Raw genomic sequence first — 16,954 nt, 5'->3', positions numbered from 1 at the left:
GTAAAAAAAAAAAAAAGTTTTAGATTATCTCTTACATTATATGACTGTATGTGTATAATATACACCTAAATGTACCAGATTCTCATTTGGGCTCTTGGGCTCTTATTCTATGCATATAATGCTCCTTAGGTAGGAGATTTTGTTATGGTATCAAATGCCTCATAATGATAATAATTTTGTTACAAATCTCAGACTGAAGAAACATCTACTACCCCTTAACTACCTGTATACTCACTAGTGTTGTAACTATGTGCACTATATGTAACTGGATGCACAAATGATGCACATGCTGTTTTTCTATATGCTTTTCAAAAAGCCAGTGGTGTGTTACTTCTGCCCAATAAATTCTACTGTTAATTGTCTTGATAACTGAATAGCATGAAAAGATTAAAAAAAAATTATCAGCCAAATGCTGTTTAGATTTTATTTAAAAATAGAGAAATAAAATTTGACAAAACAAAAAGAGTGAAAGGGAAGGATATGAAAGGTGTCTAATCTACAAAATGAAAACATAAATGAAGTAAAACATACTGACAAGTGAGGTGAAAAACTGAAGATGTTCCAGCAGAAAAGTTCTTGTAGAAAACCTCACCATTTCTGGCTACTTCTGCTATGATGTTAGCTACTTTTGCTGTGCAGGAAGATTGTGGCGTCAACAGACTCCCGAACACCTGAAGAACTCCACTTTTCTGGATTTTTTCACTTGCCTCCATATCTGAAAAACACATCACACAAAAATGACTTGTGCATCAGCTTGTGTTGAGGAAGAAAGAAAAGAAGGGAGGGTAAGTCTTCTCAAAGGTAATTATTAAGTAATTATTTTCACATATAAGAAGCCACCTGCTATTTCAGTGATGGTATTTATTTTATATGATGTGCTCACAGAACTTAATACCTTGCCATTCTTAATTGATCTTTATAAGGTAACTCTGTTATATAGTTGCATAACTCATGCATACACAGGGAAACTACTGGAGAGACTGGTAGAAACACTAAAGGTATTGATGTGTAACAGCCTAAAGCATTATGTAAAAATCAGGGAACAGTACTCTGAAGTGATGAATTATTTGAAATGTTCAAGGAATGATGAGGGAAGTCCTTACAGCTGAGGGCACAGCTTAATGCAGCACAGGAGTCAGAAACTGGTCTAGGCTCCTCTTATACTCAGGTTGAGTATCTTCTGTGCTAAGCCACAGTAGCTTTAGTATAGTCTCAGTAGAAGGTAAAAGCATAAATAACACTGAGTTTCTTGTAGTAGAGATCAGAGATTTAGGACCAAATCTTCCATTTCTGCATGTAATAGCGAGGAATTGTGCTCTGTAAGAGAGCCCCACCTCTCATGTCTGGCTAACAGCTCTGTAACAAAGTGAAAACTAACATTAATGAATATTAAATATGAGGTAATAGACACTAAAACATTTTGCTAATGTTTTCAAATAATGGCATATTTGAGACAATTATTAGTGTGATGTACAATATGATTAGATGGCAGCTACCACTTTATAAAGCAGCATGACTCCTTAAGCCATTCATAAAGGAAGTCACCTGCATTCTCCAAGGACGGCTGTGAGATGCTCTAATTGATGACTTTTGCAAAGAAGACAAATCCATCAGAATGCAAGTCCATTTTTTGACAACCTTGTCTTCCAGGGGCATTTTTAAGCACTACAACATGCACAAACCCCCTCACATCATTTAAAAGCTTTACAGTAAGTGCATGTTAACATTTAAAAAATCAACACAGCTTGCCAGTAATGGTGAGAAACAGATGTAGATACTTCAGATTTGAAAAGACAAGCCTCTGAGCATCACTTTCTGCAATTTCTTAGAATCACCCTCACGATGGTATAAGAGCTATCAAGACAGTCAGACTGGGCAGCAATAGTAGTAATCAGTAGATTTGAGGTTTATACAGTGTCTTTTGCACTTGGGAGAAAAGAGAGGGACATTATATACTCTTGAACAGCAAATGAGGAGCCTTAAACTAATCCAAGTTTCATTTTTTTCAATACAACATTCTCTGTTTTCTCCCTAAGCAAGTAAATGCACATTTTGTACACCACAACTAGCTAGTCTTCTAGAGCATCAGTTTGCATTCTCTCTTCAGCTGTGCTCCACCTGTGAATTGGTCATGACATGTCACAGGGCTCACCTCCTCCTCCCTTTCCCCATTCTCAGGGCTTTAACTGATTTTTTTATATGTGGCAGCTTCAGGAGAACCCCTGCTGCCTCTGAGAGCAGAAGAGAGCCACTTGAGCTGACCCTGAACAGAAGCCGGCACAAACTTGGCAGAGGTAACTCACATGGATTTTGTGGCTCACATACAGCATGTGTGTTTCAGTGGCTGGGAGCCATTTTCTGTCTAGGTGATAGAAAATGGACTAAAGGGGGAGAACTTCAAGTCTGTATTGCAGACTCTCTATTTCTGTATTTAATTCCATCTTGGGATGTTGGTCTTTGGCTAGGAATACTCATCAACAGTATGTCAGTGATTACAATCATCTGATTACAAACATTAGGCATAAATGAAGGTTGATTAATTTCAACACATTGTGCATAATCACAGAATGGTTGAGGCCGGAAGTGACCACCAGAGGTCATCTAGTCCAACCTGCCTGCTCAAGCAGGTTCACCTAGAGCACATTACTCAGAGTTGTGTCCAGACAGCTCTTGAGAAGCTCTAGGGAAGGAGACTCCACAATCTCTTACATCCCCTCTGATCCTTGTCTTCCTTAGGCTGAACAGGCACAGCTCTTTCAGTCTTTCCTTAGCCCTAAGCTTGCCTATGATGATGTCATGGGAGACAGTGTCAAAAGGCTTGCTGAAGTCCTGGCAGACAAAATCTACTGCTTTCTCCTCATTAATCCAGCCAGCTGTCCCATCATAGAAGGCAAAGAGGTTGGTTAAGCATGATTTTCCTTTGGAGAATCCATACTTACTACTTCTGATCACCACCTTGTGCCTAGAGATGGCATCCAGGATGGTTCCACCACCTTTTCAGGGATGGAGATGACTCTTACTGGCCTGTAGTTCCCACGATCCTCCTTCTTGCCCTTTTTGAAGACTGGGATGATTGATACTTGGTTTCTTCCAGTCCACTCCTGATTGCCATGACTTTTCAAGGAGGACTGAGAGTGGCCTAGCAATGATGTCTGCCAGCTCCCTCAGCATTTGTGGGTGCATCCTATTAGGGCCTCCCAAATATTAGTGCTAATTATCATTAACCTGTTTGCAATCTAGTGAAATGCAATTTTTGAAATGCACTGAAATATAAAGGATCTTATGGATTACCTGGAAACTTTCATAAGTTCTGACATATAGCAAATACTTAATAGATATATTTTCCTATGGATTTTTACAGATGAAAGAAAAGTTTGAATTCAGAGAAAATCATATCAGGACTAATGACTGGTCCAGATAGCTGTCTAGTAAAGAAGATACCCTCCTTTTCCTCTAAATTCAAAACTGAAAGTACAGAATTCAAAATGTACTCATCTGTGAACCTGTATTAGTAGGCAGGAGACATTAATACATTTTCTCCTGCCACACTGCCAAGATATACAGTATCCAGTCTCAGTTTTATGATCTGTAGTTTGATGGACTCATTACTGTGCAAAGCATAAATTACATAAATAGAACAAAATATATCCTGCAAGAAGTGAGAAAATAAAATTAAATGCTTCTCCAGGCCAGTTGTGTATAGCAGATATGCACTGATTTATATTATTAAGATAAGCAAGTGAGCACCGATAAAAGCACAGGGCTTAACAGACCTGTGGGAAATAGGGAAAATGCCTAGCTGGGATCACATAGATGAAAATGGACCACTGACTTTTCTTGCTCTTGAGCAGTACAGGAGGCACAGCTACATATACTCTCTCCTTCAAACCAAATTCCCACCTATTCTTGTTACCCAGGCTCAGCACCAATATCAAAATTTTGGTAGTCACAAAAGAGGGAAGACTGATTAATTTGACCAGCAGCAAGTATACCTCTGCTGTGCTGGGCAGGGACATCTCTGCCCTGAGTGAGTGCTCATGCACAATTGTTTGTGGTGAGAAACCACACTGCTCTGGCACCAGGCAGATGAATAGCTACTAACTACGCATCCCAGGTGTTTTTGCCAGTAATTGCTTTGGGTGTAAAAAATGCCATGGGGCACTTCAGCTTGTCTACTGCAAGTCTACCTTAGCCCTGTTCTTCCTCTGCAAAATATTTATAATTCACACTTGGTGCAATATACAAATTAATCCCGTGTCAAAACAGAGATATGACAGTATGACATTAAATACTTGCAGGTAGTTTATAGTACATGCTCCATATAAGGCATCCTAAGGGAATATGTCAATAAAACTACTGTTACATCCTCAAACACATTACTCTAAATTTCCTGGTTTGTATCTGCAGAATAAATCCTTCCCCATCCTCCCTCCCTCCCCCCTTCAGGATTCTGTGCTCACTGCATTAAAGTTCCAATAAAGAAGGGGGGGCGGGGGGGAGAATAATGTGTTGCAATATACAAATTAATTTCTTAAGCCATATGTAATTGGCAGACATTTTAGTTATAGAAAATCAATCTTTAGTGGGCTTTTGAAATGCTTACACCAGGAAGCACATTTTAATTGGAACAAGATGTCTTATATATAAACCTAAAATTGCCTTGTTAAATCTAGGATTTCTGCTTTGCTTTGGATGGCTTAGCAGGTAAATGATGCACAGGGTTGCCCTGTGAAAACTGGGAAGTCCAAATGAAGATCTTCATCCAGCCTTCACTTGTCTGAGGAGTCAAGTGTACATTCAGTGCAGGCAGTAAGCACTGAAATACATGGCTGTAGAAGAAAACACAAGAGCTGGAGGTTTTGAAGATGATTTCAGCACAGCTGTAGGTATATAAGCAGTTTGGCTGTTTCTCAGAAGTGCCCAAATTGGACAATTACTTCATTGCTACTTGCAAAACCTGAGCTAAGAGTTGTGTGTCTTGTGCATATGTGTATGTGCAGTTCTAGACCCATTCTGCAGGATGCACTGAAGGTATTCTGTGGTAGGAGGGGACTGCAGCTGCAGACAGCACTGGAAAGCAAATAACTGCCCTAAACCAAGCCAAGCTTTTCTTCTTCAATTTTTTCACTTGCAACTAGAGTGCCATGGTTTTTAGGGAAGGGGCTTTAGGAAGCAAGGATTTAGACTGCCCACCCATTAAGACCCATGCACTTCTATCTTTATTTTTTACTCAGATTCATATAATGTGAGTCCTCTACAGATGCATAAAAGGCAAAGGGACATAGGGACAGAAATTAATTTGGTGTTAACTCTTTTGGAGAGGGCAGTGAAGGGTCTCATTTATGCAGTAGTATTTTCACTGTGATTGTAAAAACCAGGATTTGATTTTCCTTCTGCAAAACTTAAGACTGGAAGATCACACCCCAGTGTCACCAAAGGACTGGTACCCATACCACTTGCTAGGCCTAGGAAAAAGTTTGGGGTTTGCTGAGAATTAGGAATTGCTAATGCCTTTGGCATAGGCAACCCTCAATTCTTGACTTCATTTGTTCCCTTCAGAGGTTGGAGAAAGCCTTACTGGCTTCCTGTCTGTGTTATATGCACTAAAGAGGCATTATTTGTTAAGGGTATGAATCTGCTGCATGCTAGTTTCATTCTGGGCTTCCTAGTAAATTTTTAAAGGCTAAATTAATTTTATAACTTATTTCAGTTGTCATTTTTTTAATTGCTATTTCAATGTATTGTCAATTGTAGCTGGAGGAAGTAAAACTTAGTTTCTCTAGGAGCAAGAAAGACTTAGGCAAGATCTCCACCACATCTCCACCACATAATCAATCTTCCATGCTTTCTATAATGGAGAAAATTGCAGCCAATTTTAATCGCATGCTTAAAAGTTGGTTTATACTTACCATTTTAACTCCTTTAGCAGAATTGCAACCCCTTTCAGATCTGTTCAATTTGTCTTTTAAGCAAACCTAATAATATAGGTAGCCTGATGTTAAGGTGCCACACCTCAAAATCCTTTTGCAGTAAGTGATGTTTAGATTTCACATGCTTTCTTTTAAAGCCTGATTTTGAGTCTGCATGCACCAACCCCCCATAAAGCACCTGCTGCCCCTATCCAAGAGCAAAGAATCTCTAAGACTGTAATAATGCTGCTTTAGAAACAGCTCTTTTGCACACAAAATAATACAGTGATGTGCCACGACAGCATAAATGGGAGAAAAAACCTCTAAGGTTAAACCTACAGCTTTAGATGTCTCTTTATATCACTAGATATCAAGACAAAGGATATGTTAGATCACATAGTGCCAAAATCTTATTGATGTCATAGCTGGCTGATTAAACTGTCAATATTCTTGCTTTTCATGTTATTTTGCAGTGCCTAAAGTTAGAATAATAAAGGGTTTGGGCAGGAAATTCTTTAATGCCATAGATCAGAGCTGGAGAGCTGAAGCACGGTGGCTATCAGACTGCTTTAAGTAGCAGAAATCACTATAGGAATAGAAAAAATCTAATGAGTGTCTCAAATTAAATTCTACACTCGCCTCTCAGGTCTATTTCCTGTGAAATTTCACTCCTCTCTGCTCACTCTCTCTGCATCATTTCATCCACCTCCAAGTAAAGAAAAGGCAGGGAGGGGAAAGGGAAGGGAACAGAAAGGCTATCTGTCAAAGTGCTACTACTTTACCCTTGCTAGCAGAAGAAAACTATAGGTTCACCAATCCCATGCTCTCTAAACAATGAGTTTAAGTTACACTACTAGATGTAACCCAACAGTAGCGAAGGCTAGCACTGCAATAATTCCCACGTTGTGGAGCTTTACATGAGAAATGAGGCACACCACAGAATTGTAAATAAGCAGCTTCCTGAGTGTCCTCTTTATTAAGCCAACCGTGTTTGCAATGCACTCTTTTGAAAAATGTATGTATTTCAAGCTGCAAAGATGTTTTATAAACCTCCTCAAACTACTGCAGAAAATTACCTTGGCTTTTTAATGTCCCTCCTACATGTACTCTCATCAGAAAGAGAAAGATGAACATATGAATAAATAATGATGAGCCATGTATATCATGAAAGGAACCTTCCATCTGCTCTTTCAGAAGGCAGAAGGGAGGAGAATGAAGGAAGCAAGTGATATGATTCTAACTGGCACATCCTCCTAACCACCACAGTAAAAAAGGTTCACATAACTGAGAGTAAGTATTGATGTTTTCTCTATATACGGCCTCCCTCAAGAAGCACTCTCTCTCCATAGCCTCCTACTGTATTTTCCAAACCACAAACTGGAGATTTCAGTTTGACTACAAGAGCACAAAAAGTGGGTTGTAAAGAACAGTGAAACAAACTATGTGTTCTCATGCAACAAAGAATGCACCACTGATAAGGAGGCTTTTGTTTAACATACTTTAGCCGAAAAGACTGTTGCCATTATCAAGAGTTGTTTTCACAGTAAAAAAAAAAAGAAAATAAATCCTCTAATAATAATTTATATCCAGAAATAAATATGTAAATATAATTTTCTTTAGGCTTGCTCCTCCTCACATAGAGAAATCCCCACAAATGCAATCTGCTTGCTCACCTATTCTTCAAACTAGACCCCTAGGAGTCAGGGAGGGAGGATTCTCCCTTAGCTGTGCAAATATTTCTATCATGGTATTTGTTCTGTTCTGTTTCTGTCAGCAACAACAGGGCAACCTCAATTCCTATTTTTAATGAAGAAACAGAGATAGTTCACAGATGTTTGTAATTAAAATCAGCTCTAACAAGGAAGGAAGGACAGATGGAGAGACAGATTCATCAACCAACTAGCTGCATGATTGCCTCTGATTAAATTCTCCAAAAGCTATACCCAAAGAATAAAAGTGAATTTCAGGATGAGACCCACCCCTGGAATAGCCTGCTGCAGGTATGCAATGAAGTAATGCAATAAAAATACATGTCAGCTTTGCCTTCAATAAAGAAACATGCACATCAGTACTGCGTGTCACAGCACAAAGCAGAATATGAAAGTTATGCCGCCTGGAACCTCTGAGTTCCTGAACTGGGTCTAGTTCAGAGCCCTGACGCATAGTTTGGCAGATTTATCTGAGCTGTTAGTTCCCCCACTCTCCCTTTCTGACTCACCCTCTGCAGGAGGTAACCACTTTGGTAGCACAGTTGCTGAAGGAGGTTGATATTAGTGCCTCAACTGCCAAGTTTGTTCTCTGGCATCTTAATACAAATGCCATTCACTAGCATCTTCACGTTTTATATTCAGCCTGTGCACACACTTGAATCTGCCCTCTCTGTTACCTGTACTAATTAGACTTACTACAGGACCCTGGGTAAAGCCTCAAGTATCCTCATGCTTTAGTTTTTCAATCAGCATTACAGAAATACTATGCCTATAGTGTAAAATCCCTTCTCCAAAATCAATTTAGTTTAAAAATCCAATCAGATTTGAAAGCTGAGCATTATATATGCAGGAAATGTTTAATATTCCTCTTAATCCATCTCTTAAGAGTGCTCTCAAGCAATCTGAAATGCCTGCTGTAAAATCCTGCCCAGTGTTTATTGGAAGAGTACAACTACATACAAAGGAATGTTTTAGCTACTGACATTTTTAAAAAGCTTTGCTGTCAGAGTAGCTTAATGAAAAGCTAATCTAAAAAGGATCACATCCGTAAGTTATAATGGACTAGGACAACATTTCAGATCTGAAATTGTGAATTACATTATCTCTAAATACAGTTCTTATGTAAAAATCAGGCCTTTTCCTTTGCTTCTGTATTGCATTTTAAAAAGGCAGGCCTTTTCCTTTGTTTCAGTACTGCATTTTTGAAATGCAATCTATAACGAAATTTGTCAATTCCATTATCTGGAACTGCTATTCACTGATGCCTTCTGTGAAGAAAAAATACATAATATTTAATCTTTATTTGGCACATTGTGTATTCAATGAATAGCACTTGGAATTTAACACTTGGATAAACATCATTTAACTATCTGGCACTAACTAAATACATCACTATTAAGAGGAATTTATGTAAAATATAATCCCACTAAGCAATGGTGATTACCATTCAATATCATTAGGGTATGCCAGGTTACTGGGAAATAGTCCAATAAAAAGCAGTCACCTTGATTTAGTATATTCCAGTTAAATAGGTATACTGTAATAATATATTATATACAACACTTAGGATGAAACATTTCTGGATTATGTGCATACAATGCCATGAAAAGGCATCAGTTTCATGAGCTAAAATGCAACAAACAGCAAAAAGAATGAATGCTTTATAACACAGCATCTGATCCAAAACTCCCTCTTACAAAGCATTCATCAGGATCCCCAACTTTCAGAAAGGCATTTGACTAGAAATCTACTCAAGTAAACTCAATGGACTACAATGAGCCTAACTGTCTGAGCTGGCCCAGTTCAATCTGAACTTCTGTTCCTGCTACAAGAAATTTTCTGCATTGGAGGCAAACTATAAATTCTTGCTTGTGTGAGTAAGCTGGTCTAAGATGCAAGTTTTTGGTTTGATAGCTTCCTACCAGCAAACCCTTACTGCTGATGCAGCTATACTGCCAAAAGTTACAAAAACACTAAGTCTGTTAGTTACTCTCTGAGGGATGTAGTTTATGGTGTTGTAGCAAAGGAATGTTTTAGCCAATAGAAACTGCATCTGTATTAAGATGGTTTCCATCCTTGCTCATGCAAAAACAGGCTTGAGCCTTCCCTAGCAGCAGATATAAAAACCTTCCTCAAGTTTTTTGTACTATCTTCTTTTCTTACCGAATTACCTCTGTGAAAATACTCCTGTAAAAAAAGTATTCCCTTGTAATTCATTATCACCACAAGTCTCTGTGTATACACACCACTCAAAATGGTCTTTGTTCATGCAAAATATTCCCAATTATGTTAAATGTTATATTAATTTCTAATAATATAGGTGGTATAGAACATAATTCAATGGCAAAAGCTAAATGTTCACATTATACTTTTTCCTTTAATTTTATAGTTATACTCTTCATCAAGAAAACAAGGCTTATATGAAGCTCAGCAGAGAGAATCTACTAAGAAATAAACTGAAAATACACCTATGAAGAACACTTTCCTTGACATCTACTGTCATAGAATAATCAAGACTGATGGTGACCCAAAACAAAAGAATTGCTAGAAGAAGCTGTACATATTTTGGCTCTGAACATGCAGATGCTTTGTCATGTATATATCTTTATACATACAAATATATCTCTTGAGCTTGGTGGGACTACCAGAACATAAAGACCTATGTCCTTCAAGGTAAGAAGGAATAAGAGAGCTGGGAGATGCTATCTGTCATTGGACTTAATGCGTCTACTTATCACTTGGTTTAACAGGCCTCTGATCCAACTGGTGCCATTGTACGTCCACTTGCTTGGGCTATGCTACCTTGATGTGCTTGTTCGCAGGCTTGTGTTGTTACAGCTTATTTGTTAGCAATGTGTATTTAATCTGTGGGGATGCCGAGTGATCTTTTTTATTGACAGGAAACAACAGTAGCCAAAAGCTAATGCCATGTGTGAGGATCACAATAGGGACTTAGAGATGGTTATTGTTTTGTTTTATGCTATAATGCTGTGCAAGCATTCACAATCATGAAAGTATCATTACTTGGTCACAATCCACATGAAATGATTGTCACCTCATTTTACTCTTATTCTGCCCAAACAGTCTTCAAACAGGTAATGGTTAGTTTGGTGATTTTCGAAAGACAGGCTTGCTGGAGCAAGCTGTGAAATGTGAAGGTTTTTTTTTTCTCTATGCTTCAGAAAGAAAAAGGAGTAAGCTTAAAATGTCTAGCCAATGGGAAAAAATGAAAGTGATTTCAGATAATGTTTATATTTTAGAATAACTCTGCTAGGACAAAATGTCCTACAGCTTATTTTTTTCTGTTTGGGTGGGAGAGTAGCACATCTTTTATTTTCATACCAATGTGTGAGAAGATCACAGGAGAAAAAAGTTTAAGTGATTATTGCTTAATCAGGTGTATACTAAACAGGTACAAGATTTCACTGAAATCAGATGGCACTTTCATGTGCTAGAAGTTAAGCAGATAGCTGCTTACCTAACTCTGAAATGAATAAATTGGAGTATGTACACTGAACCATCAAAAATGTCTAAGGGAATAGACAGAAGTAGGTAAAGCTCTCATATTTTTCACAAATCAAAGGCATTAATAACAACAAAACATTAAAAAGATTTATTTATATTTTTAGTTGAGCCCTGAAATTAACAATTACAAAACGGTATCTCGAAATTCTCCATTAAATTTCTGCTCCAGTGAAGGAATTGTTCCCTCTTCTGTGGCCAGCAAAGATCAGAAAAAGGAACATCAAGTATAGGAAGAGCATGAGTACTAACTAAATTCAACAACATATGGAAGTCACAGCTACAAAGAGCAGAATAAAACTCAGAATTTCCAACTCAAATATAACCTCTGTGTTAACATATGGTTGTGAGAACTGGAAATCCACCAAAACATTAAAGACAGGAAACTACATGCCTTTGAAAGCAAGTGCCTGCAGAAGATTCAGGGCACTGGATGGAAAGTTTCAGGAATGTGACAGATCTGCAATCTCTGCAGAAATCCAACATTTCTGTAAGCACTCCAGATGCTAACACATCCTCCTCTGTGATGCCATCAAATAGGAACCAACGCATTTCAGAAAACCCACTGGTGACTTTCAAAAGAAAACCTGAACAGAAGCTTTAGGTAGGAGGGCTGAGCTCATGATCTCAACACCATAAAGCTGAAACAGCAGGAAGCGATGGCAAAGGCTGGCTATCAGTTGCTCAGAAAGCTTGAAACAATGTTATTTTCTCTGATAAAACACAGTGAGTTATATTAAAAAAGCAGCATGAAGAAGCTATGCCCATTTTGGGGAGAAAAATGGCATGCCAAAGAAGCCTTAGAATAATGCTGAAATTTCCAGTTTCAAACATGAATTTAAAATTTTTATGTGTCATTTGATAGTTCCTTGACTTACTGGTATCAGCATAGCTCAATAAACAGTAAATTGGTCATCTTAGCCAACCACATCTTCAAGTTCAAGTGCATTATTTTTAACCTTACTTGCACTGTAAAAGCTTTCCAAGATTTTAAAATCCTTTTCAAAATCGGAGCCCTGCCCTCTCACTTACTTTTATTGGTATGACTTTGCTAAACCATTTTTACACACAAACTTATAAAAGCATACTCAGCCTCCCCAAAAGTATATGTAAAAAAAAAGTTTCAGATACATATTCTAACTTTTGCACTTCAATTACATGTTAAGACATTTTCCAGAGCCAGGTGCTGAAGGCTGGGATTAGTGGGCATTTTCAGCCTCTTAGACTGAGTATATCAGAACCAAAAATAATATTCTCAGCAGATTTTCAGGTTTCTCATTTATCAAAGCCGGGTTATTTATGTCTGCTGTAACCTCTGGTATCTGAAACACAGCATGTCTGGACTAGCAATAACACTGAGGGGGAAGTTGTTACTGCAAAAATTAGGCCCCAGAAGGCCTGTGGTTTAAAAGAAAACCTTTATTTTATTTTTGTTTTCTTTTTCTCAGGTAGTCCTTTTTTGTGGAATTCTGTTCAAAGATCTCTGGATAACTACACTTCTTTGACAGGCACAATGTTTATGAGACAGCTCTTAATAGGTAGAAATTTGTATATGTTGACATAAAATGATGGCAAATATTTTCTGTTGTATTTCCCTATTGTTCCCCAAATCCTATAGAACATGCCTGTATTTTTCTTTGGGTGTAAGATGAGAAATCAAGCATTTACTACTTCTTTCCAGAAATGTATGTGCACAATCTTTTCTCCAGTGCATATGTGCTTTACTCATTCTTTTGACAAAGTCTTTTTGAAAAAGAGATTCCAAGCTGCAAAGCATATGTTAAGCTATCACATTTTTATCTGTTAGTTTAGCCTGCTATTGATTAAGGCTTACGTTGAAAATATCTGAGCCAGTAAAATCATAAATGGATGAATATGTATCCATTGTCTCAGATCTTTTTCTACATATAATTAGTTCAATTCTAACTACTATGTTCTTTGAATTATGATAGTAAAACATGCAACATTGTGCTTTTAGAACAGAACTCTTGAAACCACTATTTTTTCTTTCTCATAAGATAGGTTTTGCTTCCAAAATAGAAAGTAACTTGAGCTTGTAACATTCACCTGCTTTCTATTATTCAAAATATAGCAGAATTCATTCATATGCCAAGTATAATGATGCCACTGGCACTGGAGTTTAATGCCGTCAATTTTCTACAGTATTTGCACTGAGAACTTTGATTGGTCAGGAAAGCAAATATGCCTCCCTTCCATCTTTAGTGTAACTTTCATTACCACTTGTACTTAGAAGAGCAACGATATTTTAGAGAATGTTCCTCTATAAGTGTCATTAAAAGAATCCAGTGAAACACACAACAAAATACCCTTAAATTCCAAAGCTGCTAAATATGACAGAAACTTGGCAAAAATATCACGGCAAATGTACAGCTTTCATAACTGTGCCTAAGACCTTGAGTGAAATGGCTGTGGGCTGCAGACAAGTATGCAACATCTGTGTGTTGGTCAGAGGGCAGCCTGAAGCCCAGGGGGCCAGAACTTGCCCAGACTTCTCCAGTGAGCACAGGGAGGTGACACAACTGCATTTCTCTGAGAAAAATGCATCCAGGTTCACCTATCATAGCTCTATTTCCCCTCCCATTTCCTCCTATGGATTTTTCCGCAGACTTCAATTCTTTTCTTCTTTATGGATGTTATTATATGTGTAAAGCTAGACAAGTTGTTTATTACTCTAGCCCATTAAGGGTGGGGAGAAAATGACCCCTGTTTGTAAAAAGCCTCAAGTTGCATTTTGCAATGAACAGTTAGTCTGAGAGGTTTAGGCTCGGGGTTTTTTTATGCTGAATCTCATTCTCTGACAAAGTAATTAATTGGTTTTTTGTTTTCTGAATATGATCATTCTATGCTCCATATTACTGTCGAAGTCTGCTTCCAGATCAGCAAAATTCTTTCTTGACCATAACATATTAAACCATAACTCTATAGAAAGTATTCTACAGAGCAGACAATGGAGTAATTTTTTAATGTATAGTTTTAAAAAGAAAATACACATGATATATGAATTTCACTTCCTTATTCAGTAGAAGCAAGTCCTGTTGTCCAAAGAGACTCAGCAAAACTCAGGTATTGAAGCATCTAATTCACTTGAAAGGGAATTGATATACAGGTTCCTAAATCACCAGCAAGCTGTTAAAGGAGCTGTCTTATCTAACCCATCTAAATTTCAGCAAGTTATTTTAGTTGCCCCCAATCTATGGCAACTGAAAATACATGGAGATGTATATCACATGGCAGCTCAGCAGGCGTATATTCATGTTTTTAACTTACATGCAAAGAGCATGGTAAATGATGTAAGGATTCTAGCTAAATTTTGCAAAACTACCCAAAAGAGAGAGGTCAAAATAGTAACAAACTGTTTATCTGATCTGGCAGATAAGAGACTAGAAGAGAAAAGATTTCGGAAGGAAGAGCAAATCCCTAGACTGAAATGGGAAGAGTCATCTGGCTGCAAGTAAACTTTGGTAAGTTTGATGTACATCAGTCAAAATCTTAGTCAAAATTAGTCAAAAACAGTTTGCATCTGCCAAACTTGTTCTGTGACACAGCTACATGACCTTCACAGGCAAAATGATAAACTGTTATTTAAACTAAGTATTTTGACACTTTTCATACCATCTTCTTTTTAGCATTTATCATTCAAGCATTTCTTTGACTTAATAGTACCGGAGATACCAAATCCAACTGGAAGTTGGATTAAAGTATCAGATACACCTTTTAAATAAATCTATAAGAAAAATGTTTCAGTATCTTCAAAAAATAAAAAAAAATTATTGATCTAATAAGCAAATATTTATTATGTCCTGTCTGACATCTCCTTGCAAAGTAACCAGAATTAAAACCCCACTACCATTAAATACACAGACTCTTATAATTCACATTTGATTTGATGTGGATGGTGCTTATATTCTGTTGTGCAAAAATCTCATGACGTATTTTACACCAACTAAGCCAAAAGGCTGTGAGTTATAGAATATCATCATGGGAAAGACACAAGTTTTATTAACAGTATGTACTTTTGTGTGTATTGATATTTACAAAGGACTAACATTTTTTTAAAATCAAGAATTTCTAATCATAGCTTGTATCTATCCTGACAAGTTTTTCAACCTGAAATGGTACACAGATTTTTCTTCTGCCACCAACTGAAGCGCTAAGAAAGTTAAACTCAGAAAAGTCTTATAAATTGCTATCTTCATTTACCATACCTTTCTGCATACTGTGAGTGGGGACATACATTCCAGTGTTTGGTGAAAAGGACATCTCGTTCCATTCTTAAGTTATTTTTGTTATTATAACACATGTCAAATTTGGATAGGCAGCCTACTTCTGCTAATTGAAACTACTAGTAAGCAAGAAATATGTAATCAGAAGTATGAGGAAGGAAATAGGAAGCTATGCTCTTCTAACCAGAATTCGCCAGCAGCTTTCACATTCTGTCCCCATCATATCAAGCTTTTTTCTTCATCCCTCTTCTTTGTTTCTTGAGTGATTAACTGGAAAAGTAATTATGCTACTTTGTCATATTACAAAAAGGACTGGACTACAGCTGTTCCATATACCTGCCACTGTCTTCATTGTTACTTGAATGTTACAGATACATGGATTAAAAAAATCCCACAATAAAATCCAGAACAGCCAATCCAGCAGCCTATTGCTTGCATGTCAGTCTTTCTGCCACATTTTATTACCTCCACTTTAATTCACTGATTATATGATTTAAAAATTGAAAGGTCCATACAACTTACTATTTTGTGCCAGAGCTTGAAGCAGACAATCCAAGCATCCCTCCAAGCTATCTGCTGTGCTGTCAGTGGTTGTTATCTTCAGCTTTTTCAGGGCATCACTTAGATTATCTGCTTGGTAAACACAAAGAAAAGAGAAATCAGTCTTCTCAATGTGGTAAGAGCATTATAGCCTTGAATGTAAATAGTTACTGTGAAGTAAACAAGATGCTTTATCAATGAAGAAGGCATTTATGGTCTCTATCCTGAGGATACAAAAAGCCAGGAGTCGAAGGTTATAGATGAAATTAAACTTGTCAAATTTAAATATACATTTATCATTCTGTATCTGAGAACAGGATGCCAGCAGGCACTTTACGAAATGCCACTGAACAGCAATTTAGCCATCAATATTTTCTCAGCCTAGTTCATGCAGAAAACCGGCAGCCGTTTCTGTGCTTCTGTCCTTGTGTGTGTGTATGTGGGAAATAGGATGGAAACAAACACATCTTGATTTTTTTCATCAATAAAGTCAAAGTAATTGAAAATGCCATTTTCTGCACGGTGTGTAGGCTTCCATCTAGGCTATACATTCACAGATGCATAGTGTTAAGCTTTTAGTCTTACAAGTATTATGCCATTTTCCACCACAATGTTACAAGCAGCACCGTTTGTATGAACTGTGTTAACTCTTTAAATTCAACTCATCCATAAAAACATAAGGCATCTTCTAGAAATATGAAAGTTCTGTTGTGGATTTTAGATTATTAAATAATTCTTCCCACTTGAAAATATGAACACCCAAATGCAAATCACAAAATACAGTTCTCAACAGATGCACATTTTTTCTCATAAAAGTTAGGGTAATATGACTGCTACCATTTTGAATATTCTGCCTATTCATCAGCAAGGTATAAGTGTTAGCAGCTGCAGCCTGAGTCTCTTTGATTTGCCTGCTGATGACTAACCTCACTCTGAATGGACTACCCTTTAAAAAATGAGAGCTGATTCAGTTTCCATGCCAACTCTGTCAGTAAGCAAAAAGTGTTACTCAAAACAAATAATGTTAAAT

The 16,954-nt window shown here is 37.3% G+C and overlaps 1 protein-coding gene across 4 annotated transcripts in view; it reads right to left on the bottom strand.

The window, feature by feature from the left end:
* RAP1GDS1 (Rap1 GTPase-GDP dissociation stimulator 1) overlaps positions 1-16,954 on the bottom strand; it is a 95,132-nt gene that overhangs the window by 46,267 nt on the left and 31,911 nt on the right. For 2 of the 4 annotated variants that reach the window (XM_034064560.1, XM_034064562.1), the window contains exons 2-3: positions 15,907-16,017; positions 593-715 (exon numbers count right to left, since the gene is read on the bottom strand). In XM_034064560.1, the coding sequence (XP_033920451.1) occupies positions 593-715; positions 15,907-16,017 (234 nt within the window). Of the gene's footprint in view, positions 1-531; positions 716-15,906; positions 16,018-16,954 lie in introns of those variants that run through there. The other 2 variants (XM_034064561.1, XM_031048492.2) reach the window with 2 other exon arrangements.

Source organism: Melopsittacus undulatus, chromosome 7 (genome assembly GCF_012275295.1).
Source record: "Melopsittacus undulatus isolate bMelUnd1 chromosome 7, bMelUnd1.mat.Z, whole genome shotgun sequence".
Classification (NCBI taxonomy): Eukaryota; Metazoa; Chordata; class Aves; order Psittaciformes; family Psittaculidae; genus Melopsittacus; species Melopsittacus undulatus.
The sequence above is the reverse complement of the archived record's forward strand: the minus strand, read 5'-3'. Positions and strand labels throughout refer to the sequence as shown.